Source organism: Trachypithecus francoisi, unplaced genomic scaffold (assembly GCF_009764315.1).
Source record: "Trachypithecus francoisi isolate TF-2019V2 unplaced genomic scaffold, Tfra_2.0 Lachesis_group20, whole genome shotgun sequence".
Classification (NCBI taxonomy): domain Eukaryota; kingdom Metazoa; phylum Chordata; class Mammalia; order Primates; family Cercopithecidae; genus Trachypithecus; species Trachypithecus francoisi.
In genome coordinates this window covers 34553391-34580001 of record NW_022681466.1, presented here as the reverse complement: position 1 = coordinate 34580001, position 26611 = coordinate 34553391, and the positions used below count along the sequence as shown (strand labels likewise).

Below are 26611 nucleotides of genomic sequence, written 5' to 3'. Positions count from 1 at the left end.
CCACTCACCTGGCCCAGATCTTGATTTCTAATACCATGCCCCAGTAAAAGGTTCCCTAGAGAAATGACTGACTCCAGGGCTGCGGAAGGTACAAAATGAGCTTGGTGTATTGCGTGCCAGAAAATAAGTTAAAATGCTCAAAGAACAATGAGCCATGACACAAAGACACAGACTGAAGAGGTTCTCACCAACTGGGACAATTTGAGCATCAAAATAAATAGTAATGGATTGTAGCCCATCGAATAAAATCCAAGAGTTCATGAATGCATGAGGGTTAACTGACAAATATGGAGAAACTGCTGGAGTTTGAAAAATTTTCATTTTGCAACCAACACATTAAGAATGGTTTAAGCAAGAATCAACAGATGCTAAATTAAGGGAGGGGGTAAGAGGATATTTGCATGGTCTTAAGTGTCTACTTATAGACTGTTTAATATCTGCAAGAGGGTAATAATTATATAATAAAGAAATGTTACAACTTGATAAAAACTGACAAAGGGGACAAATGAACACCGCGTGCTTCCGGATATAATACCATGAGAAAAACAAACCACCACTGAAGCAGTATTCTGGGTGGAAACGTGTAATCTAAATCTAACCATCAGGAACCATCAGAGGAATCAAAATGAGACACATTCTATATTTTAAAAAGAGACTTTACATTTAAATGAAATATAGACAATAGGCGAATCCATAGAGACAGAGTACAGTCTGGTGGTTGTCAGGGGCTGGGAGAAGGGGGTATGTGGAGGAACTGTTTAAGGAATACAGAGTTTCCTTTTGAAGTGATGAAAAATTGGAACTAGATAAAGGTGATTATATAACATTGTAAATGTACTGAATGTCACTGAATTGTTCACTTTAAAATGGTTAATTTGATGTTGCTTTAAATTTCACCTATATAAAATAGTTACAAATAGAAAAAGCAACTATCTGTTTACAAAAATATCAGTGTCATAAAAAACAAAAGACTGAAGAACCATTCCAGAGTACAGGAGACTAAAGAGACCCTAAAACTACAAGTCATATATAACCTTAGACTAGAGGGGAAAAAACTGCTACAAAGGATGTCATTGGTTAATTGACACAACTAGAATAGAACAGATTTTTAAAGGTATCCTGTCAATGTCAAACTGACTGAAGCTGGTATATTTCATGTGGTTAATGAAACAGAATATCCTTATTCTTAGGCCATACACTCTGAAGGGGTATAAGGCCATGATGCATTCCACTTATTCCCACGTGGTTAAAAAATAATAGACGTGTGTATACACATATGTATGAATGGTGTGCCTGCACGTAAGAGTGTGAGAACACAAATGGTAAGGCTAATGGGGTTAAAACATTAACGAGTTAATCAGAATAAAGGGTATATAGACTTTATCCACTATTTGGGCACTTTCAGATTCACAATGATTAGCAAATAAAGTTTTAAAAAAGCACCCACCATCCCCAAATGTCCCATATTACCTGAAATCACCCTGAACCTCTCATATAACAGGTTTTTAAAAATGCAGCTTTTTTACATATTCAGCTAGCAGTACTTACATTAATAAGTTCCAGATCACACTGGCCACGTTCATAAGCAACACAGGCCAGATGTGGATCTCTCTTCTCACAATACTTTCCAACAACGCGACTGTCATAGTAGGGATTTTCACGAAGAAATCTCTCCGGGTTGTTATTACTGTCTATGTAGATTTTGGCTAAGGCATTGTGAGTAGCAGGCTCCTCACAGCCCTCATGAATTCTGGCCTCTAGCCAAGGCAGAAGCAGTTTCAATCTAGGAAAAAGGGGAAAAAAACCTCACACACACATACTGCATTATAAATAATACACTCTTGACATGCTAACTATGTAAATACCTTATGGTCTACAACGTGCTTTCACTTTCACATACTTTTTTTCCCCCCGAGTACTGCTACATTGCCCAGACTGAAGTGCAGTGGCTATTCCAGCCATAATCATTGTGCACTACAGCCTTGGGCTCAAGTGATCCTTGGACTCAAAAGATAATTGAGTTGCCCAAGAATAAAAAGAAGATATATAAGGCTATTTTCACTCTCCCAGATTTATCTGCTGTATGATATACCTACCTGCTTACATCTGAATAAAAGATTAGAGAGTCACACAGTGTCCTTTCTTTATAACACACAAAATATCTAGACCTTAGGAAATTTTGTTTATGGATAGAAATGGGGAGGTGATATTATATAGGCCAGATTATCTGAGAGTTCTTTCAGCTCTTAACACAGTTAACATACAGCATTGCCTACAGCCAAACCCTAAATACATACTGGGAATAAAATCTGGTAGCTTTAGAAGCTCTGGGTTTAATGGTTGTAGCTGTCATATAAACACTCCATCAAGGAGCACAGTTTTGCTATACTATAGCTTGTTTTGGTAGTCCTGATGACCATGCCTTCTTTTATTTTTATTTTTATTTTAAAGCCAGGGTCTTCTGTTGCCCAAGCTGGAGTGCAGTGGTGGGAACATGGCTCACTGCGGCCCTGACCTCCTGGGCTCAAGCAATCCTCTCACCTAAGCCTCCCTAGAAGCTGGGACTACAGGCACAAGCCACCACGCCTGGCCCAAGCCTCTTTTACCAATGATTTAAACATTAAAAGCAGCCAAAGAAAAAGCATTATTCTGTAATTTTGTCTATCAAATTCACATGGTTATTATGAACACTCCCATTAGGGAGAAGACAATTTTAATAAATAGAGGCAAAAATCCAGCTCCTATAAACATGTGCAATCCAAGATGTGCCATGTCAACTTAAGGAATAAAAATTAGCTAAGGCATGTCTAGACTAGTGACTTAGAGGTGAATCTAGCTTTTCACAATATGTCACTTAAAGACTAAATTATCTAACGGTAACTGCCATTTGCTTGGAATATGCAATAAGATTATTTTCAGGTAATAGATTTAAGACTCAACTGAACCTCTTATTAAATGTTAAATTGTTATGACATGAAATTACTTGAAACTAGGCTCAAACCTTTAAGTCAGTATTAACTGTATATCTCTATTACCCTTAAATGCAAAATTTTTCCATGTTTGAAATATTCTAATATAAATTCTAAGAATATAATTAGTAGACCACCTATACCAACTCAGGTTAAAATGAAATCCCACAGACTTTCTTAATTTCTTCTTATATCAACAGCAGACCTTCCCACTAGCATACCACCTCACCAACCTCATTTATATCAGTACTTCCTAAACACTAGTTCCTCAAAATGTTCCAGCTAAAAAAAGACTTCACAGTCTGTAAGTTTTAGAAGCACTTACATTATATTCTATTGGAAATCCATATTATCATGTATTACCATGTTAAGGTACTATAAATTAAACATCAGTTGAATTCAAGAGTTGCACAGGGAACTCTTTTGCCTCATACTTAAATAAACACCACGCTATTTGTTTTTATTAAGCAGCTTTCTCAGGTTGGAAACACCACACTATTAATCAGTAAAGAATTAGTTGTTAAATACATAGGTATCACACCTAACTAAACAGGAGACTTAGTACATAGTTTATATTAAAAACACATAAAGTCAAACCATATAGCTGTAATTATAAATATGCCAAAAAAAGGATCAACCAGGTTAACAGATTTGCTATGACAGCTATAATGTTTCAGAAAACAGACTTTTTTTGGGCACTATTAGTTAGCTTATCACCTCTACGTGAGGTGTCTTCAGGAAATTATTCTCCACGTGTTGTTGAGTAGTTTTGGACAAATGACTACCTATATTTTTATCTATTGCCATGCTAAGAAAGAGTAACTTATCCCTGTTAAAATGGTACTACACCTGTTTCTTTTTTCAACCTCAGCAACAAGCTCATCAGTAGAGAATTGACCTCTTACAACAAGAATCAAGTTTTTTATGACATCTTCAGAACAGTCAACATCAAGTAATCCTCCAATAACCACAGGAAGTCGACTTGGATTCACCTGTGGTTAAAAAAAAAGTAGAAGAATGTCACTATGTTATTAAAAGCAAAGAGGAATTAGAAAAAATAAAACCATTTATCGCTTTTAAGCTCAGTTTTTCTTTAAGTTCAGTTTTTAAATTCAGTAATAAACTGAGGGTCTAAATTTGCAACTAGATAGAGGAATTTAGCAGGAGGTCCGGCTAAAAACAAGACTTCATGGTTTAATAAGTATTGAAAGCACATATACTATATTCTCTATTAGTTACCCAAGTATTGTTCCATATGATGAATAAATCCAAAGAAACTACAAAGATGACTATGCAAGACTATCTAATTAAAAGATTCCCATTATAGCAATACTGCCTGTTTCTACAGTTAGAAGGTGAAGTATCTAATAGCTGTATTTAAGATGGTTTGAAAACTCTGCTTTGGAGTCTAGGGCTTCTACACGGATACCTCAAGGCCTATCAAGTTAGTAGGGCCCTAGGCTACCCAACTTTTTCAACAATAGCAGTTCTATTCTTACATTTTACGCACTTGGCATGCATTTCTTTTCCCCTTCCCTGAGTCGGCTTGCTAGGAAAGCATGTAGAATTTTAATCCAAGAAAGGATTCTGCTGGGGAAAAAAGTATTAAAAGCAGCAGGGCATGGTAGTATGCACCTGCAGTCCCAGATACTTAGGAGGCTAAGGCAGGAGGATTGCTTGAGCCCAGGAGTTTAAGGTTAGAGTGAGCTATGATTGTGCCACTGTATTCCAGCATGGGTGACAGAGCAAGACCCTGTCTCAAAAACAAAAACAAAAAAACCCACGTTAAAAGCTGCAGACCACTCTTATTGAGTACAGAGTTTCAAAAGGATTTCCAGAATATGAGAAATAAAATCTATAGTAAGATTATACCTTTACATTACCTACATATTACTTACCTTCTGTACATATATCTCTATATACTTTTGAAGATTATTTCTATATAAATAGAGCACCAAATCATGGACAAAGTCAAATCGATCACACACAATGATAAGTGGTAGCTGATCTGTTAGTTTCGCTTCCTGAAAAAAAGACAAACAAAAGGAAGCTTTAATTTTCTCCTTCTATGAGGTATCAAATCTATGTAAAATATGAGAATCTGTTCTACACTAACAAGAGAGGCTCACACAAGCATGGCTCTTCTGTTAAAGAAAGAATGTCCCAATAGTTGAGTGTGTACATCCCAGTTTCAGTAAATTTTTACTAAGCAATACTTGGATTCACACAGCAAGATACCAGGTCCTTCCCATACACACCCTTTACCAGAAAACAAGAGTAACAAATTAAGATACCTGAGCCAGCAGTGGCTCTCAGATGAGTGGCTCTCAGATGAGAGAGCCACTCATCTGAGAGTCACCACACTGGGACTTTCATTGGTAGTAACACTTCCACTGTTTTTGAAATCAACTTAATAACTATAGTCACATTGTCAAACATATGGCATAAATGGCTCACATTTATTTCAAACTAATGATTTTCTATCCCTCCCCACATCCAATCTAGACAACCAGTCTCTAATACTCTATTAAAACAAAGCCTACAAGGAGCAGCATGATGGTGACTACATGTGGCCATAAGAACCGCCCCCCACCCCCAAAAAAAACCCAGCATTTAAAGAAAAGACCTCTTTAAATTGCCAACTGCTTTTACCATTCCATTACAGATACCAAACTACAATCCTACTTATAGATTGACATAGAAGATGTTACAGACAGGTAAGTAAAACCTGTACTGGGCATTTACCTGATACATGTCCTGTTACATTCCACAGACATAAGGTAGAGCACAAAAAACAACAGTTTCCATCAGGAATTCATTTATACACAGTGAAACATTCCTCAATAAATGATTCCTCTAACATAGTCTACTAGGGAAGCAGAACTAAGTAGGGTAGAACTTCCCCCAGTGATGGCCACTAAGAACATTATTTTCAAGGTTAGAATAAAATGGCTCCTGAGACTAGGGGATATTAGTTACTCAATTATAAATAATACAAAGACTAGTCTATGAAGTGTTCCAAGAACACCAAGGTAAATCTTAATTTTAATTTAGCCATCCTATATTAAAAAATAAAAATGTCTGTAAAGCTGCACATTTTCCACATTAAGGAAGGTTTTCTAAAGCAAGTATTGTTTAACACCATGGAAACTCTGCACTAATAGCTGTTGCAATCATTTCTAGAATCTGTCTGCATCTATCTATGCAAAAATTTTAGTATGTCATGTTTTTCCTACTAAACGAACATCAAAAAAGTATGGATCAACACACTAGTCATCTTACCTACACACATATAAAATTTTTTTTATCTTTATCACTTACAAATAATCTAGGATTACTTACTCTATTTTCATGCATAGGTGTTTAAACTTCTGTGGCAAATAATTCCACTTTTGTGGAATACTAACTGTATTCCAAAAGAAAATTTCAGATTTAAAAAGCAGACAAAATCTAGGTTATTTTCTTGATTGCTAAAATTTGCACATGATTTTATACATGGTAGAAATGTTATTAACACTTTAATAATATTAAATTACCTACTAAATGTTTAATTAACCTCCAGTTATAATGGTTAAAGATTTTAAGATCAAACTTGAAATTATATTAACATAGTCAGAGGTTTTCTTCAACATAAATTTGTTCATTTAACAAATATTTATGAGTACCCAAGTATCAGACTCTGTTCTTAGTTACTGGAGATACAGCAGGCAACAAAGGAAGCAGAGTCCATTCTCTCAAGGAACTTACATTCTAGTGGGAGGAGACGTTCACAGTGGTGTTACAAAGAAAAACAAGCAAAATGGGGTAGGAATGGGTTCTATTTTACACAGGGCAACCTGAGACATCCTCTCTTATGACATTCAATCAGAAACCCAAAGAAGGAAAAAGAGAAGGTCATGAAAGAATAAGTAGTACAGGGCACAAGCAAAGGCCCTTGGGCAGGACAGGGTTGGGGGAGTTCCAGGAATAGCAAGCAGGCCAGTGTGGCTGAAGCTAAACCAGGAAAGAAGAAAAAAAGAAAGGTAGAAAATAAGATCAAAGGTAGCAAGGAGCAGATCATGGGTCTGATGAACAGTTACATGCTTTCTACAGAGAGTTTACAGTTCTACAAACTTAGGGCATAAGCCACATGATGCTAATGACACAATTTTATCCTGCTCACAGGGTACCTTAAAGGAGAAGCTATGTTCTACCAATCTCTTTATTCCTGGTGTCTAACACACAATTGGCACTCGAATATTCAAGATCAGAGTCAACGGTATTTTTCTTATGACACAGGGTTTACTTACAACACCAGTAAATTATCATGTAGCTAGTACCTCTAAAATTAAGTTTAATGACAGTGGTAAGAGGCATTGTAACAATGTCCTACAGGTTAACAAGGAATCTATTATGTTCATCCTCAACACTGGCATCAGAGGATAAATGTGATAGTTGCATCTTAGTATTGAGCTCCCATCTCAAATTATGTAGACATAAGACACTAAATTCACCTCTAATCCTGGCTGGAAGTAAATTCCTTCAAAGAATCAGGTACAAATTGATATCAAAGAGAAATAAATACCTGCCTGACAGAAATCCCATTTAGGCTAACTCCACCTTTTTCCAAGGCTTATCACTTATCAGTAATAGTTACTACCTCAACATCTATAGTATACAAGGTACTTGATAAATAAACATAGCTTATGGTTGAAGAAACTGAGGCAGAGGCACATTCATTAACTTGCCTGAGGTAACAGCTAGACATATACTGAATGAACAAACAATGGCTAAGTAGAATTTGAAACAGGTCTGACTGACTCAAAACCTCATAATCCACATCCACACCCCTACTATATCAGGCTTGCACCTAATTCACAAGTGTAGAGGGGAAATCGTCATCTGATTAGATCCCATGGGATATGCAAACCTAAGGCAGTACCATCCTAGTACCCAGAGGATTATTTTTTATTTCTTTACTAGAGGATTTTTTTAAAGCTCAAGAATGTGATAATTAAATGATAACAGTTAATTTCATTTTGCCTTCCATATATATGTAACTCAAATATTAAAATCCAAAGCTAAAGAAGTTACAATTTAAGCATAAAAGCTGAGGGCTCAATAAAAACAAAAAGAAATCATGTAAGAATCTGGTAGTATTAACACAGGAACAGAAAACCAAATACTGCATGTTCTCACTAGTAAGTGGGAGATAAATGATGAGAACACATGGACACAGAGAGGAACAACAGACACTGGGGCCTACTGAAGGGTGGGGGGTGGGAGGAGGGAGAGGATCAGGAAAAATAACTAATGGGTTGTAGGCTTCATACCTGGGTGACGAAACAATCTGTACAACAAACCCCCATGACACAAGTTTACCTACATAACACACCTGCCCATGCACCCCCCTGAACTTCACAGCTTAAAAAGAAAAACAACAAAAAAACCCCAACACCCCCTGCCCCCAAAAGAATCTAGTAGTAGTTTGTGTGTGTGTGTGTGTGTTTTAAGGAAATAGTAATGATACAGAAGGAAGTGAATCAGTATTATGGGTACACTAGTCAAGCATAGAGTATCAAATCTTTCTCATCTGGAGGGGTTTTTTGATACCAGAAAGTTTTGGTCCAAACATAGCATACTGGCTAGGTTACCCAGAATATTCATGATGGCCAAAGACATTATAAAGCTACACTTTTTTGAAAAGTGTATCTTTTAATCTAAAACGTAGAGCAATTTCAACATTTTGACTACCTCATTACACTAAAATCCCTAAGGGTTTTGCTATTTCATCTAGAGCCCAGGTAGTAAATTCTTCAAAAGAACAATCTGCCAGTGCAACCACAGGCACAAATGATGATAGTCTGGGAGCAGGAAAAGCCTACTTTTCATACTGTATTCTACAATAAACATTTTGGTTTCACTTGTAATTTAAAATTCTTCCAAGACAAAAAATACTTCAGAACTTTCTGTAAAGTCTCAGGAATCATTTTATATATATATATAATACATACACACACATAATAGGCAGTGAGGGAGCAGTAATCTAAGTGTTTTGTAGTTTTCCTGGTCTTTTACAGATAGCTATCAACTTTAAAGCTTTATTTCCCTCACAAAGTAACTGGTAGTTACAAGAATAAAGCTAAAGCTAAGTTAAACATTAAACAAAATTAACTGCCCTTAGGGATCTTCTAGAGTTCAGAATGTGTGGACCATTACTCCTCCCTGCAACACAGGTGGTCCTTACTTCTCTATAACTGATTTCATGTGTCACAAAGCTGAGCGTTTTGTTTGATCGTTGTACCTTTAATTTATGAATTATATATGAATAATATTTTAGTTTCTAGAGTTGGGCAAACTTGATGAAAGAGGTAAGCCTATACATTCCTTAGATAACAGATCCCTTTGCCTACCGTAGAGGCTCCTCAAAATGTATGAAGAGCAAGCTGATGTTAATATTCAAAAGCCTAAATGATTCTCAAATGACACTGAAAGTATACAACCACTTTTCTAAATTTTTCCATCCAAAATTAAAGGAAATTCCTTTGAAATAGTGCTATTTTTTTTCTTCTTTTAAACAGATGGTCATTCTTAGTCACCGATTTCCTTCCGTATTTCAAAGGAAACCACAGAGTATTATGTTTGGAAGAAATAATCCAGCACACAACTTAAGAATGCTAACAATTTCACATTTAGGGAAAAAATATTTTTGAACTACGACCAAACCCTTGTAGAACTGCTAAACTGGAATCCAACCAGAAAACACGTTACTCAAAACCACTTACCTTAAGAAAATTCTTGACTCGCTCAGGATCATAGCAATTGCTTTCTCTACAGATTCTTTCTACTTCTTTGATTTGCCCAGTCTTGCAAGCTGCCTGAATATATTTAAAGTGCACATCTGGGTCCTGGCTAAAGTTAACAATGGATCCCAGAAAATAAAAGAGACCTTTAAAGAAACAAGTAATTACAATTAAGCATAGGCACACTTTTGAGAATGACTGAAAAGCATTTATGCAATTAAAAAACTGTTACATTGAATACTCCCAAATATAAGTTGGTTGCTTAAAAAGCTCGATAAAAATACTAATTATTCCATTAATCAGATCAGTAAAATGGATTTGCACTTTAATCCTAAAGAACAGACAATTCAACCCAATGTTGCCTTTTTTTCTTTTTTATTGAGGCAGGTCTCTGTCACCTAGGCTAGAGTGCAGTGGCACGATCATAGCTCACTGCAGCCTCAAACTCCTGGGATCAAGCAATCCTTCCACCTCAACCTCCTAAGTAGCTAGGTGCATGCCACTATGCCAGGCTAATTTTTAAGAAAATTTTTGTAGAGATGGGGTCTTGCTGTGTTACCCAGGCTGGTCTTGAATTTGTGGCCTCAAGCAATCCTCCTGCCTTGGCCTCCCAAAGCACTGGGATTATTAAAGGCATACACCACTGTGCCCCATATGGGAAATTTTAAATGAAGACCCCAATACCTGGTATTTCTCAATATGCAGTTTATAGGAAACATACAAAATAATTTGGGAAGAATTTAGTGCAGTATTGTCCACAAGAACCTTCTGCAATGATGAAAATCTTATCTTTGCCCCCCAATATAATAGCCACTAACTACACATGGCTATTAAGCACTTGAAATGTGGCCAGAGTGACTGAATAACTAAATATTAAATTTTATTTAATTTTAATAACTTTCGATGTGAATAGCTGCTATATGTGGCTAGTGACTGCTGTACGAAACAGTGTAAATTTAGTGCATAGTTAACATTTTGAAACTGTGAAAATTAAGAAAAGTAGCAGACTGTCTTACTCCTTCTCAATAGAGCACTACTACTACAAAGAGGAGAGAAAGGCAATTGAGGACCAGAACTTAGCCACCCAACAGTGATTACGTTAGTACCCTGCATAGCAGTGGTTCTCAACTGAGGTGATTTTCCTCACAGGTGACACTGGCAATGTCTGAAGACATTTTTGGTTGTCACAACTGGTGGAGCTGACGCTACTGGCATCTAGTGGGTAGAAATCAGGAATGCTGCTAAATATTCTACTAAATATTCTACATCTACACGAATACCCCTCTACAATGATTATCCAGCCCTAAATGTCTATAGTACTAAGGTTAAGAAATTCTGCTAAATAGCAACAAATCACAAAATGCCCTTGGCAAGAATCACCTGCTATTGTTAAGAGTCAGACATATAAGCATAAAATGTTATTATACCCGATCATTAGTACAGATTGAGTATCCCCTATCCAAAATACTTGAGACCAGACATGTTTCAGATTTTCAACTTTGGAATATTCGCTTTATAATTACCTGATCAGCATCCCTAATCTGAAAATCCAATTTCTGAAATGCTCCAACAAGCATTTCCTTTGAGAATGTTGGTGCTCAAAAAGTTTCAGGCTTTGGTGCATTTTGGATTTTCAGATTAGGGACACTCAACCTGTATTTTCATTTTATGCAATTTCAACACCACTACATATTTTTCTCTTAAAATTCTACCTTTCATTCATCTATAAAAATATCCAAACAGATGGTCTTGTTCACTGCATATCCTTAGGATCCAACATAAAAGGGCCTTGACAACATTTATTGAATAAAAATTAAAATGTCCCATAGAACAAATTTTTAGAAAGATAAAATTTCCAGGCTGGGCGCGGTGGCTCAAGCCTGTAATCCCAGCACTCTGGGAGGCCGAGACGGGTGGATCACAAGGTCAGGAGATCGAGACCATCCTGGCTAACACGGTGAAACCCCGTCTCTACTAAAAAAATACAAAAAAAAAACAGCCGGGCGAGGTGGCGGGTGCCTGTGGTCCCAACTACTCGGGAGGCTGAGGCAGGAGAATGGCGTAAACCTGGGAGGCGGAAGCGAGATCCGGCCACTGCACTCAACCTGGGTGACAGAGCGAGACTCCGTCTCAAAAAAAAAAAGAAAGACAAAATTTCCAATAGCCTGATCATAAGCATACCTCTTCTTGGCTATCTTAAGTAGTTTTTTTTAAAAACTCAAAAACCCCTACTTACCTTCAAAACTCTTGAAAGATTCAAAAAGTTCAATCAGAGACTGAGTTGACAGTTGTTCATGGTATTTAGAAGCCACTTGAACACAGATCTGCAGATTCTGACGAATGTTGGCAGACAGCATGGCTCTGAGACATTCTAGGGAGTCTTCTACTGATAAGGAACCAAAGTAGTTGACTAACCACTACAAGATAAAATAAATGAATGAATGAATGGATGAAATAATGTTGAACCTCATGGTGGTATGAAATCATTAATATTTAGTACCACAAACACATTTTCAGTGTACCTATTAATCACAACTAACACCATCTATTAGGTAAGAAACTGAAATACCTCAGGGTTAAGAAGATGGGTGTGAACCACTGCACGTTTTATATCATATAAATCAGTGAAGTGTTCTAATGCACGCTGCAGTAGGCCAGCCTTTTCACACAGTTGAGCAATGTGAGCCCGGTCATAATGTGTGAACATCTGATTGCCTAGAATAGCATCTGCAACCTGTAAAACCACAAACAAGGAAAGTTAATTGTCCACTCCATTTATATGAGTAATTCAATATCCATTACAGATTAAGGTTTAATAGTGAACTGTTAAAGAAAGTACAAAAGAATATTATAATAGCTAAATTTTCTTGTATAAGGAGTAGGCATCTCAGTAGCTTTGCACGACAATCTGAGACGCTCTGCACAACCACTAAAACAATGTTGGAAACATGCCTAAAAAGCATTAAAACACATACTTGAGGGGCATGCATAAGGTTCATCTCAAGTAACCGCGTCTGTAAAGGACCTTCAGATGGGCGATTATTCTTCAGAGCATCAAGCAAGAATGCAGTACATTGCTGAATTAGATTGTATTCCATAAAGACATCTACAATCTACAAAAAAAATAGATTTAAAAGAAATTGTTTTAAGATACTATGGAGAGTAAGTAGACAAAATTATGCACGAACTCTTTCTTTACCTGAGAATTTTATTTGGACAATATGAACACTTTAAGAACAAATTTTTGTCCTCTAGAGAACACAGTTATTTTCAGTTCTGATAAAACCTACAAAATATTTCAAGATATTACATAATAGCAGAACACAATTGAACCAATAGACCTTTATTTTATTATTTTATTTATTTTATTTTTTTGAGGCGGAGTTTTGCTCTTGTTGCCCAGGCTGCAGTGCAATGGCACGATCCCAGCTCACTGTAACCTCTGCCTTCCGGGTTCAAGCGATTCTCCTGCCTCAGCTCCCAAGTAGCTGGGATTACAGGCATCTGCCACCACACCTGGATAATTTTTTGTTATTTTTAGTACAGACAGGGTTTTGCTATATTGGCTAGGCTGGTCTCAAACTCCTGACCTCAGGTGATCCGCCAACCTCAGCCTCCCAAAGTGCTGGGATTACAGGCGTGAGCCACCATGCCTGGCCTGACAGACCTTTATTTTTATAAACTTTTGAAAAACAATAGCATAAACAATATGAAGGACTGTGACTCATACTTCCAAATGCATCTCTTCCCTCTCCCCACACCCAGTGGCAACCACTATCTTGTTTTATCATCCCCATGTATTTTTCATATTTTTAATACATATACATCTCTAAATAAGATGTTTGTTTTGCATATATTAAAACTACATGCAGAGGGTTTCATACTGTCCATTCTTTTGCAACTTGCTTTTTTTTGCAAGGCATTTGAGGTTTATCCATATAGAGTGACAAAGCTTTAATTTCTACAAACTGTAAGTTTTCTTTTTTTTCTTTTTAAGAGAGTCTCACTCTGTTGCCCAGGTTGGAGTGCAATGGAACGATCACAGCTCACTGCAGCCTGGACCTCCCAGGCTCAAGCTGTCCCTCCACTTCAGTCACCTGAGTAGCTAGGACGACAGGCATGTGCCACCACACCCAGCTGATTTTTAGATTTTTTGTAGTTACAGGGTCTCACATGTTGCCCAGACTGCTCTTGAATTCTTGGCCTCAAGCAATCCTCCCACCTTGGTCTCCCAAAGTATTGAGATTACAAGCATGAACCACCACGGCTGGCCCCCACTCTCCGTTTCAATCAGCTTCTACAAAATATATTGTAATCACATTACCTGTGTGATGTCAGCAAGAGGCTCTTCATCTTGAACTAACATTTGGGCAAACTGCTGTCCCTGATCTGGACTGATTCGCATTACATTTCTCAGCAGAAATATCCAATCTGGAGTGTATCCAACCTACAAACAAACAAACAAAGACTTAAACGCTGCTCCTAAGTTTCAATTTTATAGCATTTAAAGACTTTTTCTACTATAAAATCTTGCTAATATGGAACTACTCGTGAAAGCACAAATTCATTTGCAATTTAAGGGCCCAGTTAGACCTTGATGATGACATATTTGAACAAACACCTGTCAATTTTTATAATGGCTTATCCATTTTATTTTATTTTTTTTTTTTTGAGACAGGGTCTTCTTTGTCATCCAAGCTGGAGTGCAGAGGTGCAATCTCGGTTCACTGAAACCTCTGCCCCCTGGGCTCAAGTGATCCTCCCACCTTGGCTTCCTGAGTAGCTAGGACCACAGGCACATACCACCACGCCTGACTACTTTCTTTTTTTTTATTTATTTTTATTTTTATTATACTTTAAGTTCTAGGGTACATGTGCATGACGTTTATATCATGTATAACTCCCCAATGCAATCCCTCCCTCCTCCCCCCTCCCCATGATAGGCCCCAGTGTGTGATGTTCCCCTTCCCGAGTCCAAGTGATCTCATTGTTCAGTTCCCACCTATGAGTGAGAACATGCGGTGTTTGGTTTTCTCTTCTTGTGATAGTTTGCTAAGAATGATGGATTCCAGCTGCATCCATGTCTCTACAAAGGACGCAAACTCATCCTTTTTTATGGCTGCATAGTATTCCATGGTGTATATGTGCCACATTTTCTTAATCCAGTCTGTCACAGATGGACATTTGGGTTGATTCCAAGTCTTTGCTATTGTGAATAGTGCCGCAATAAACATACGTGTGCATGTGTCTTTGTAGTAGAGTAATTTATAATCCTTTGGGTATATACCCAGTAGTGGGATGGCTGGGTCATATGGTACATCTAGTTCTAGATCCTTGAGGAATCGCCATACTGTTTTCCATAATGGTTGAACTAGTTTACAATCCCACCAACAGTGTAAAAGTGTTCCTATTTCTCCACATCCTCTCCAACACCTGTTGTTTCCTGACTTCTTAATGATTGCCATTCTAACTGGTGTGAGATGGTATCTCATTGTGGTTTTATTTGCATTTCTCTGATGGCGAGTGATGATGAGCATTTTTTCATGTGTCTGTTGGCTGTATGGATGTCTTCTTTTGAGAAATGTCTGTTCATATCCTTTCCCCACTTTTTGATGGGGTTGTTTGTTTTTTTCTTGTATATTTGTTTGAGTTCTTTGTAGATTCTGGATATTAGCCCTTTGTCAGATGAGTAGGTTGCAAAAATTTTCTCCCATTCTGTAGGTTGCCTGTTCACTCTGATGGTAGTTTCTTTTGCTGTGCAAAAGCTCTTTAGTTTAATTAGATCCCATGTGTCAATTTTTGCTTTTGCTGCCGTTGCTTTTGGTGTTTTAGACATGAAGTCCTTGCCCATGCCTATGTCCTGAATGGTACTACCTAGATTTTCTTCTAGGGTTTTTATGGTATTAGGTCTAACATTTAAGTCTCTGATCCATCTTGAATTAATTTTCGTATAAGGGGTAAGGAAAGGATCCAGTTTCAGCTTTCTACTTATGGCTAGCCAATTTTCCCAACACCATTTATTAAATAGGGAATCCTTTCCCCATTTCTTGTTTTTGTCAGGTTTGTCAAAGATCAGATGGCTGTAGATGTGTGGTATTATTTCTGAGGACTCTGTTCTGTTCCATTGGTCTATATCTCTGTTGTGGTACCAGTACCATGCTGTTTTGGTTACTGTAGCCTTGTAGTATAGTTTGAAGTCAGGTAGCGTGACGCCTCCAGCTTTGTCCTTTTGACTTAGGATTGTCTTGGCAATGCGGGCTCTTTTTTGGTTCCATATGAACTTTAAAGCCGTTTTTTCCAATTCTGTGAAGAAAGTCATTGGTAGCTTGATGGGGATGGCATTGAATCTATAAATAACCTTGGGCAGTATGGCCATTTTCACGATATTGATTCTTCCTATCCATGAGCATGGTATGTTCTTCCATTTGTTTGTGTCCTCTTTGATTTCACTGAGCAGTGGTTTGTAGTTCTCCTTGAAGAGGTCCTTTACATCCCTTGTAAGCTGGATTCCTAGGTATTTTATTCTCTTTGAAGCAATTGTGAATGGAAGTTCATTCCTGATTTGGCTCTCTGCTTGTCTGTTACTGGTGTATAAGAATGCTTGTGATTTTTGCACATTATTTTGTATCCTGAGACTTTGCTGAAGTTGCTTATCAGCTTAAGGAGATTTTGGGCTGAGACAATGGGGTTTTCTAAATATACAATCATGTCATCTGCAAACAGGGACAATTTGACTTCTTCTTTTCCTAACTGGATACCCTTGATTTCTTTCTCTTGCCTGATTGCCCTAGCCAGAACTTCCAACACGATGTTGAATAGGAGTGGTGAGAGAGGGCATCCCTGTCTTGTGCCAGTTTTCAAAGGGAATTTTTCCACTTTTTGCCCATTCAGTATGATATTAGCTGTGGGTTTGTCATAAATAGCTCTTATTATTTTGAGGTACGTTCCATCAATACCGAATTTATTGAGCGTTTTTAGCATAAAGGGCTGTTGAATTTTGTCAAAAGCCTTTTCTGCATCTATTGAGATAATCATGTGGTTCTTGTCTTTGGTTCTGTTTATGCTGGATTACGTTTATTGATTTGCTAATGTTGAACCAGCCTTGCATCCCAGGGATGAAGCCCACTTGATCATGGTGGATAAGCTTTTTGATGTGCTGCTGAATCCGGTTTGCCAGTATTTTATTGAGAATTTTTGCATCGATGTTCATCAGGGATATTGGCCTAAAATTCTCTTTTTTTGTTGTGTCTCTGCCAGGCTTTGGTATCAGGATGATGTTGGCCTCATAAAAAGAGTTAGGGAGGATTCCCTCTTTTTCTATTGATTGAAATAGTTTCAGAAGGAATGGTACCAGCTCCTCCTTGTACCTCTGGTAGAATTCAGCTGTGAATCCATCTGGTCCTGGACTTTTTTTGGTAGGTAGGCTATTAATTGTTGCCTCAATTTCAGAGCCTGCTATTGGTCTATTCAGGGATTCAACTTCTTCCTGGTTTAGTCTTGGGAGAGTGTAAGCGTCCAGGAAATTATCCATTTCTTCTAGATTTTCTAGTTGATTTGCGTAGAGGCATTTATAGTATTCTCTGATGGTTGTTTGTATTTCTGTGGGGTCGGTGGTGATATCCCCTTTATCATTTTTTATTGCGACTATTTGATTCCTCTCTCTTTTCTTCTTTATTAGTCTTGCTAGCGGTCTGTCAATTTTGTTGATCTTTTCAAAAAACCAACTCCTGGATTCATTGATTTTTTGGAGGGTTTTTTGTGTCTCTATCTCCTTCAGTTCTGCTCTGATCTTAGTTATTTCTTGCCTTCTGCTAGCTTTTGAATGTGTTTGTTCTTGCCTCTCTAGTTCTTTTAATTGTGATGTTAGAGTGTCAATTTTAGATCTCTCCTGCTTTCTCTTGTGGGCATTTAGTGCTATAAATTTCCCTCTACATACTGCTTTAAATGTGTCCCAGAGATTCTGGTATGTTGTATCTTTGTTCTCATTGGTTTCAGAGAACATCTTTATTTCTGCTTTCATTTCGTTATGTACCCAGTAGTCATTCAGGAGCAGGTTGTTCGGTTTCCATGTAGTTGAGCGGTTTTGATTGAGTTTCTTAGTCCTGAGTTCTAGTTTGATTGCACTGTGGTCTGAGAGACCGTTTGTTATAATTTCTGTTCTTGTACATTTGCTGAGGAGTGCTTTACTTCCAATTATGTGGTCAATTTTGGAATAAGTGCGATGTGGTGCTGAGAAGAATGTATATTCTGTTGATTTGGGGTGGAGAGTTCTATAGATGTCTATTAGGTCCGCTTGGTGCAGAGATGAGTTCAATTCCTGGATATCCTTGTTAACTTTCTGTCTGGTTGATCTGTCTAATGTTGACAGTGGAGTGTTGAAGTCTCCCATTATTATTGTATGGGAGTCTAAGTCTCTTTGTAGGTCTCTAAGGACTTGCTTTATGAATCTGGGTGCTCCTGTATTGGGTGCATAGATATTTAGGAGAGTTAGCTCTTCCTGTTGAATTGATCCCTTTACCATTATGTAATGGCCTTCTTTGTCTCTTTTGATCTTTGATGGTTTAAAGTCTGTTTTATCAGAGACAAACAAAGACTTAAACGCTGCTCCTAAGTTTCAATTTTATAGCATTTAAAGACTTTTTCTACTATAAAATCTTGCTAATATGGAACTACTCGTGAAAGCACAAATTCATTTGCAATTTAAGGTCCCCAGTTAGACCTTGATGATGACATATTTGAACAAACACCTGTCAATTTTTATAATTGGCTTATCCATTTTATTTTATTTTATTTTTTTTGAGACAGGGTCTTCTTTGTCATCCAAGCTGGAGTGCAGAGGTGCAATCTCGGTTCACTGAAACCTCTGCCCCCTGGGCTCAAGTGATCCTCCCACCTTGGCTTCCTGAGTAGCTAGGACCACAGGCACATACCACCACGCCTGACTACTTTCTTGTATTTTTAGTAAAGACAGGGTTTCACCATGTTGCCCAGACTGGTCTCAAACTCCTGAGCTCAAGTGATCTGCCCGCCTTGGCCTCCCAAAGTGCTGGGATTACTGGCGCAAGCCACCACGCCTGGCCTGGCTTATCCATTTTCAATAAATGAGTATTTCAAAAGTTTGTTCTAACATGTTAAACATGCCTGCTATCTTAAATTCTGATAAGCCATGCAAGAGTTATTGTCTCAATTTAACAAGTATGAATTTGATATGAGGGGTAAGAGAATTTTTATACATTTCAAAGTAAATCAAAATGAAAGGAAATTCACTATTAAAGTAATCAAGAGTTAATACAGGCTAATTTCTCTGTCAATGCTTCGATGAATTCATGCTGAGAATTTGTTTCATTGAACTCACTTTTTTAGCATATAAAACAATCTTCTGGACTTGACCTGTTTCTGCAAAGCACTGAATGACTTTATTTGGGACGTTAGCCCTTAGGTACACACTAAGTGCCAATGTAGGATCCACAGATTTCACAAGATCACCCAGTTCTTCAGAACATTCCAGCTGTCCAAAGGAAAAAGAGATTGTTTAGTGATCGATCAACAACTGTTTTAGAAATGAGCAGTTGACACTATATCCACTATAAGTAATAACTAGTATGAGAGGTACTTAGTTTCACAGAATATATTATAAATATGCAGGGGTTGTGGCTGGTAGACTCTTAATCTTGTATTCACAGCAATATCTCAGTAGAATTCTCCACAAATCTTATTTAAAGATAAAAAGCTCACCTAGACTGCAATCTTATAGATATTATCAACTACCTTATTATATTAGGGATTTAAGTACTTTAAAGCAGAATCTTCTACCTCTTGTACTTCCAACTACTAAGAATATTCAGATATCAGACTCACATCACATGGCCCCAATTTTTCAAAAACAAAAAGCAACATTTTTTTTTGTTTTTTTTTGAGACAGAGTCTCACTCTGTCACCCAGGCTGGAGTGCAGTGGCGCGATCTCGGCTAGCTGCAAGCTCCGCCTACCGGGTTCACCGCATTCTCCTGCCTCAGCCTGCCAAGTAGCTGGGACTACAGGCGCCCGCCACCACGCCCGGCTAATTTTGTTTTGTATTTTTTAGTAGAGACGGGGTTTCACAGTGTTAGCCAGGATGGCCTCGATCTCTTGACCTCATGATCCGCCCGCCTCGGCCTCCCAAAGTGCTGGGACTACAGGCATGAGCCACCGTGCCCGGCAAAAAGCAACTTTTAATGTAACATTATCAACTGAAAATTTGATATTGAAGGAGCCAGATGAGGTTTACCATAAGGACAGTTATTAAATCCCAGTGTAACCTATATATGTCTAAAGGATCTAAGCACCACTATCTTCTTGACTTGGATTTAAGCTTATAGGTCAGGAAGGATATTCTTAAGAAAGTTTAGGTAGTATACAAGCAAATACTGTCTTCTGTGTTATTCAGTCTGCCTTACTCATTGAGCTGCCCAATCTGGAAATTCATTTCCTAAGAGTTCTGGTTTACATACCAAAGTTGACTTTCTACTTTGGAGACTAACTCTTATAAATGATATTTAATGCCAAAGATACAAAGTTGTATCAGAGTCTATAATCTTAACTGAACATGCTAATGAATAGTTGATTAATGTCTCTTTTATTAATACCACAAATGGTCCCATATGACTGTTCACAGAAAAGGGTAATGATACCTAAAAAGCTTTCACCCTGTTACATAGGTTAACTCAGTTACCTTGGCTGTTCTCACCCTCCCTTATCTTCTTAAAAAATAGTGTGTATTTATTTGATAGAGTCTCTCTGTGTTGCCTAGGCTGGTCTCAGACTCCTTGCATCAAGTGATCCTTGTGATCCTTTTGCCTCGGCCTCCCTAAGTAGTGGGATTACAGGTGTGAGCTACCGAACTCAGCCCTGCCTTATCTTAATCAATTAGGATGGACCTCAGATACTCGCTAGTGTGGCTATTCTTCATCAGAGACTCCTGTCCAAGCATCCCATATCTGATAAACTATTCTCTAGTATCTTACAAGATTGCCAGAAACTGGGTCAAGAAACAAGGACTTAGAATTAATAATATAAAAACAGTACTAATATATACTAATGCTGAAAGAATAATAACATTAAATGTTATTCACTATTCAGAGTGCTTTAAACAATACTACTTCAGTTCTTGATAATGGCAATTCCATACTACAACTTTGAGGAGAACGGTTTTTTTAATATGGTGGTGTGAAAGGAATTAACACTAATGGACAGCTAAAACTTGTCTGTTATCTTAGAAACAAAAAACACCCTTTGGCTATTTCTCAGTCACTATTCCACATAAGGAATAATGTGCTTAGGAAAACGTACTACCATTATATGCTCTCTGTAAAGAGAAATAAGTAAGTACTGAGTGAACATAAAAGGCATCGAGAAGACCTACAGTAAAGAAAGCTAGTTAACATTTAGAAAAGGTTCATATTTAAATCAATTTCAAGAAACCAAGTTAAATATTTTTCCATGTAACACCAACTAACATTCTGTGAAATCACTGGGAAACAGTATCTCATTGCTAATTAGACAGCCATCCTGTCTTATTAAGATCCAACTTTTTTTTTTTTAAGACTGAGTCTCATTCTATAGCCCAGGCTACAGTGCAGTGATGCAATCTCAGCTCACTGCAACCTCCACCTCCCGGGTTCAAGCGATTCTCCTGCCTCAGCCTCCCGAGTAGCTGGGATTACAGGTGCTGCCACCATGTCCAGCCAATTTTTGTATTTTTAGTAAAGACAGGGTTTCTCCATGTTGGTCAGGCTGGTCTCAAACTCCCAACCTCAGGTGATCCGCCTGCCTTGGCCTCCCAAAGCGCTGGGATTACAGGCGTGAGCCACCACGCCCAGTGAAAAAATACATATATTTTCAAAAGGAAATAAGTGAACCCATCTTACGCAATGTATGTTTTTGTTCTGTTTCTACCAGCAGTAATGGAGACATTTTGGTGCAGCCTAAATGATTTTAACTTGCTAATATCATATTTAATGCAATCAAAGCAAGATTATGTCAACACAATTTAATGTACCTTATCTTCTTTTAACCATTTCTCCAAAAGCTGTTTTCGCCCTTGCTGAAGTACAGGCCTACAAAGCTCTAAGGATTCGTATTTGTTGAGCTGTCCCTGGTCCAAAAGGATACCAAAGTACTGAAGTAGAGGAGAAGTTTGACCTGGCTGGGCTGGGACACTCTGGAACCGACGGATAGTGTCTGGAGTACGAAGAATACCCTTTAAGAAGAAGAAATGTTAAACACACTTCAAAAGTGATCCAAACATCACACTAATCACCCCATAGAGATCAATCTCTTAGGTCAATCTTAAAGGAATTAGTCCATCTATTAAAATGAAGTTTCAAATCTTCTCCATCTAGAGTAAACATTTAGTCACTATCTTTCATGCCCCTGGTTCAATGTTATAAGATTATCTAGAATCAAAAATAGATCAACTTAAATTACAATGTCAATGTGTAAGAGAATAGTTATAATCATAACATAGTTATAGCTAGGTATTATCCCAAGTTCATATTAAATTAAGTACAAATTTCATAATGAATATTGGTCAGGAATGTAAGGTGTTAATTCAGTCCACCATAAACCAACATCAAAAGTGGTAAGAATAAATTCAGCCTAATTTTGACAGCTCTACCTACCAAAAAATCAGATAGTATTTATTTCATGTCCAACTTATGGAAATAAAATCAGTAACCATCATCTATGAGGTCAAATAGTATTACACCTAAATAACTAAACATTATTACATCTACGTAAATCAAAAGCTTGCTAGAACTACATATCCTTCTAACAATCTGGGTTTTAAAAAACTAATCAAATCCAGAGAAAATTAACCAAATCTAGAGGCACTGACAAGGAATTCTACTAAAGGAAAATGTAACCCAAATGTAATCTAAAAACAGTTTCTCTGTAGAAAGCTGGTTCCTTTTCTAGCAATACGAGAAACAGAATATTAACAATGGATTAATGTCACGACAACTTCATTTTCATAACGCTTTACCTTTGGTGCATTAGCAGCCACCTTTGCTGCCTCTGAGTAATTTCCCTGGGCAAAAAGAGCATTAAATTTCCGGGCAAAGAGTTCTTCAGCACCGGCTAAGTTGTTACGTACAGCCATTCTCAGAGCCAAATCAGGATTTTGTAGAACATTGGTGATGTAAGGAATTATGTTTTCTTCTTCCACACACACTGACAGAACCTGCAATTTAAAGAATAAAATATAGCTGCAATGTGTTCATTTTGATACAAATGATACCAAATCTATTTAGAACAGGTTAATACTGAGTCACAAAGGTAATGAAATTGTGACAGCTGTTTTCTTGCTGCCATTAAAAAATAAAAGAAAGGAAGGAAGGAAGACAAGGAGGAAAAAAAATTAAGGAGATTTGAAAACAAGTATCACAGGGTGCTAGGCCATTATGTGGTTCCTAAAATATGGCTATTCTATAATCTAAATAACTTCTTACTTCATTGTCCAAACTAACTGCTTTGATACCATCTATTCATTCTTAACACACTCAGTATCAAAGATTAACATTCCCACTTAATTGAGCTCTGAAAGACAACTCCACATAATTTAAAACTTCCTGAGGACTTCAATCTTGATAACCTACAGAAAATGACACTGAAGAAGCTATGATATCTAAATGACATTTAAGGTTCACTTGCAAGTTGTTTAAGGTATATTCCTTTTAATTTTAGGATTTTTTTACAATAACTTTTCAGTAATTTTTGTTAATTACATTTTCATTCCTAGAGACCAGATTATATACTCAGTGAAGGGAGGGACCACTGAATCCTCAAGCAGCTAACATAATGCAAGGAACATGGTAGGTGCTTGAAAAAATAGGCCAGGTACAGGGGCTCACACCTGTAATCCCAGCACTTTGGGAGGCCGAGGCAGGTGGATCACAAGGTCAGGAGTTCAAGACCAGCCTGGCCAACATGGTGAAACTCCACCTCTACTAATAAAAATACAAAAAATAGCCGGGTGTGGTGGCATGCGCCTATAGTCCCACCTACTAGGGAGGCTGAGGCAGGAGAATTGCTTGAACCCAGGAGGCGGAGGTTTCAGTAAGTCAAGATGGCGCCACTGTACTCCAGCCTGGGTAACAGAGGGAGTCTCAAAATAAATAATAAATAAATAAATAAATAAAAATAATAATATCAGTAAAGACCAATTTCTAATTGCTTGTTTGCAAAAGTTACCTACCCTCAAACTTCCTTAACACTCAATGCCACAGAATACTTTCTGGCTTGCCCCAAAAGCTGAACTACTGTCAACTGCCATAGAGAAAGGGAGTCCTTCTCTACCCATCCATCCCTTTCCCCAGTGTAGAACTAGTCATATGCCCTAGCTTATAAACTACTCATATTACCCGTAACAGCACTTCTCAACCTAATATAATTGTATAATTGTTTCTCAGTCACCGTTCACATGAGGAAAAGGGGCTTCTCTTTGTTTAATTGTATTACTAGCAATATGCAATTAGTGTAGCATAAAACACATTTAATTTGTTGAATAAATGAATATAGGAAATGGCTGTCCCCAAATCAGTAAGAACTGAAAAATACTTGAGAACTCAGTGAACCAAACAGATAGATAGGTAACAGTCTGCCCTGCCTATTCTACTACTACTTTCAGGGAAAATTAAGAAATTTTAACCTCCAGGATTTTATTTCTACAGGTCCGACCTCCATCCTCAAGGCTTATTTAAAGGAAGTAATAATTACTTTCTTTATAGTTATTTGCATTCCTGAGCCCCAACCTTAACTTAAATCTTACCTCCTATAAAGAATAAGAAAGATAAACAGAAAATCCAGTTCCAATTACATTTTCTGAAGCTTCCTATTGATTGCTGCCTTAGGTTTCCCCAAATACTGAATCCACAGTTTCATCCTTATCATAAAGACTGTTTTAGCAGATTTCTAGCAACCAGTACTTAATAAGATCTCCTACAGGGAACAGAAAAGGTTCCAGGTTCCAGTGTCTTCTAAAGTACTCAGTTCTATCAAATTCAGAATTTAAGTCAGATGTTGACTATAACATCACTTTACTTGATTTTGCTTTTTCAACCGATAGAAGCCACATATTCATCCCTTCAGGGAATACGCCGAGTTAGTAGACTTTAGCGAAGAGTAAAAGAAAGCCCTAAGGTTACTGTAAATACCTCTTTACTCAAAGTAGCTGGCACATAAAATTTGGGAGGAAGGGAAAGTAACAATCAACAAGTTCCCAGAATTAGAGTTACGAACACCAAGAATGTATCATGAAATTGTTTAAGGTACTTTAGGTTAAGCATTATCTTAAAACAGCACAACAGCAGAAACAAAAAGGGGTCAGGTGTGGTGGCTCATGCCTGTAATCCTAGCACTTTGGGAGGCCAAGGCAGGAGCATCACTTGAGCCCAGGAGTTCAAGACCAGCCTGGGCAACAGAGCAAGACCCTGTCTCTCTTTCTCTCTTTTTCTGAGACAAAGTCTTGCTCTGTCACCCAGGCTGGAGTGCAGTGGCATGATCTTGGCTCACAGAAACCTCTGCCTCCTGGCTTCAAGCAATTCTCCTGTCTCAGTCTCCCAAGTAGCTGGGACTACATGTACCTGCCACCATGCCAGGCTAACTTTTTTTCTTATTTTTAGTAGAGACAGGTTTCACCATATTGGTCAGGCTCATCTCAAACTCCTGATCCCAGGTGATCCACCCAACTCAACCTCCCGAAGTACTGAGATTACAGGTGTGAGATACTGTGCCCAGCCCCTTTCTTTCTTTTTTTTTTTTTTAAATTAAGAGTTTAAAAAAAAAAAAAGGTCCCTGGCTTCACAACTTCATGATTATTAAATTATCACTAATCTACTTCACCAAAAAAGGCCAATATATTCTTGATTTTCCTCTTTTTTTTTTTTTTTTGGAGCCAGAGTCTTGCTCTGTCATCCAGGCTGGAGTGCAGTGACGTGATCTTGGCTCATTTTTTGTAACTTCTGCCTCCCAGGTTCAAGTGATTCTTTTGCCTCAGCCTCCCAAGTAGCTAGGATTACAGATATGCACCATCATAGCCAGCTAAGTTTTTGTATTTTAGTAGAGACGGGTTTTCACCATGTTGGCCAGGCTGGTCTCGAACTCCTGAGCTCAGGCAATCTGCCCACGTCACCCTCCCAAAGGGCTGGGATTACAGGTGTGAGCCACTGCGCCTAGCCTTATTCTTGATTTTTCTAAGAGAGAGACTCACAACCGAATACCTGAAAGCTACTGAATTTTTAAAACTGCTTTTGTCCCAGACACTGACTGGTGCTAGAAATATAATTTACTAAAGACAATCCGTTTTTCTAATGAAGAACAGTGACCGTGACAGCTAAGCAAGCAATTTTAGTAAGTATGTTAAGTGTTATGAGGAGAAAGCCGTAAGTTAAGTTCTAAGAGTACAGAGCAGAAGCACCTAACCAGGTCTGGAGTTAAGGTGGGACATGGGTAGGTAGGGATGGACTCCCTTTCCCTAGAGGAACTATCTCTTCATATACGTAACTTTTTTCAAAAATTAACTGAATGAAGGAGAAACAAAACCCATCTACTTCCTTTCCTTATTATCTGGGAAAAATACTAATTTGGAAGAAAACGAGTAAAAGGCAAGACCAAAAGGCAAGACCAGTAACAGTATTAAGTTTTAAAATTTTTAGCCACTTTTCAGAAAATTAAGATACCTCCTGGTAAAATATTCTTATTCATATTAAAATAGGCCATGCGCTGTGACTCATGCCTGTAATCCCAGCACTTTGGTAGGCCGAGGCGGGTGGATCACAAGGTCAGGAGTTTCAGACCCGCCTGGCCAACATGGTGAAACCCCAT

At 37.8% G+C, this 26611-nt stretch overlaps 2 protein-coding genes across 5 annotated transcripts in view; one reads left to right on the top strand and one right to left on the bottom strand.

The window, feature by feature from the left end:
- The window catches only part of PTRH2 (peptidyl-tRNA hydrolase 2), a 32942-nt gene extending 28897 nt beyond the window's left edge, over positions 1-4045 (top strand). For both annotated transcript variants that reach the window (XR_004430702.1, XR_004430703.1), the window contains exon 3: positions 3841-4045. The gene's annotated coding sequence lies outside the window, so the exon portion shown is untranslated. The remainder of the gene's footprint in view (positions 1-3840) is intronic.
- Positions 1-26611, bottom strand: part of CLTC (clathrin heavy chain) — an 80584-nt gene that overhangs the window by 16067 nt on the left and 37906 nt on the right. For all 3 annotated transcript variants that reach the window (XM_033183711.1, XM_033183712.1, XM_033183713.1), the window contains 11 exons: positions 22773-22970; positions 21789-21989; positions 19107-19259; positions 14076-14198; positions 12727-12864; positions 12321-12485; positions 11988-12168; positions 9734-9897; positions 4868-4993; positions 3819-3961; positions 1549-1783 (listed from right to left, as the gene is read on the bottom strand). In XM_033183711.1, coding sequence (XP_033039602.1) covers positions 1549-1783; positions 3819-3961; positions 4868-4993; positions 9734-9897; positions 11988-12168; positions 12321-12485; positions 12727-12864; positions 14076-14198; positions 19107-19259; positions 21789-21989; positions 22773-22970 — 1827 coding nt within the window. The remainder of the gene's footprint in view (positions 1-1548; positions 1784-3818; positions 3962-4867; positions 4994-9733; positions 9898-11987; positions 12169-12320; positions 12486-12726; positions 12865-14075; positions 14199-19106; positions 19260-21788; positions 21990-22772; positions 22971-26611) is intronic.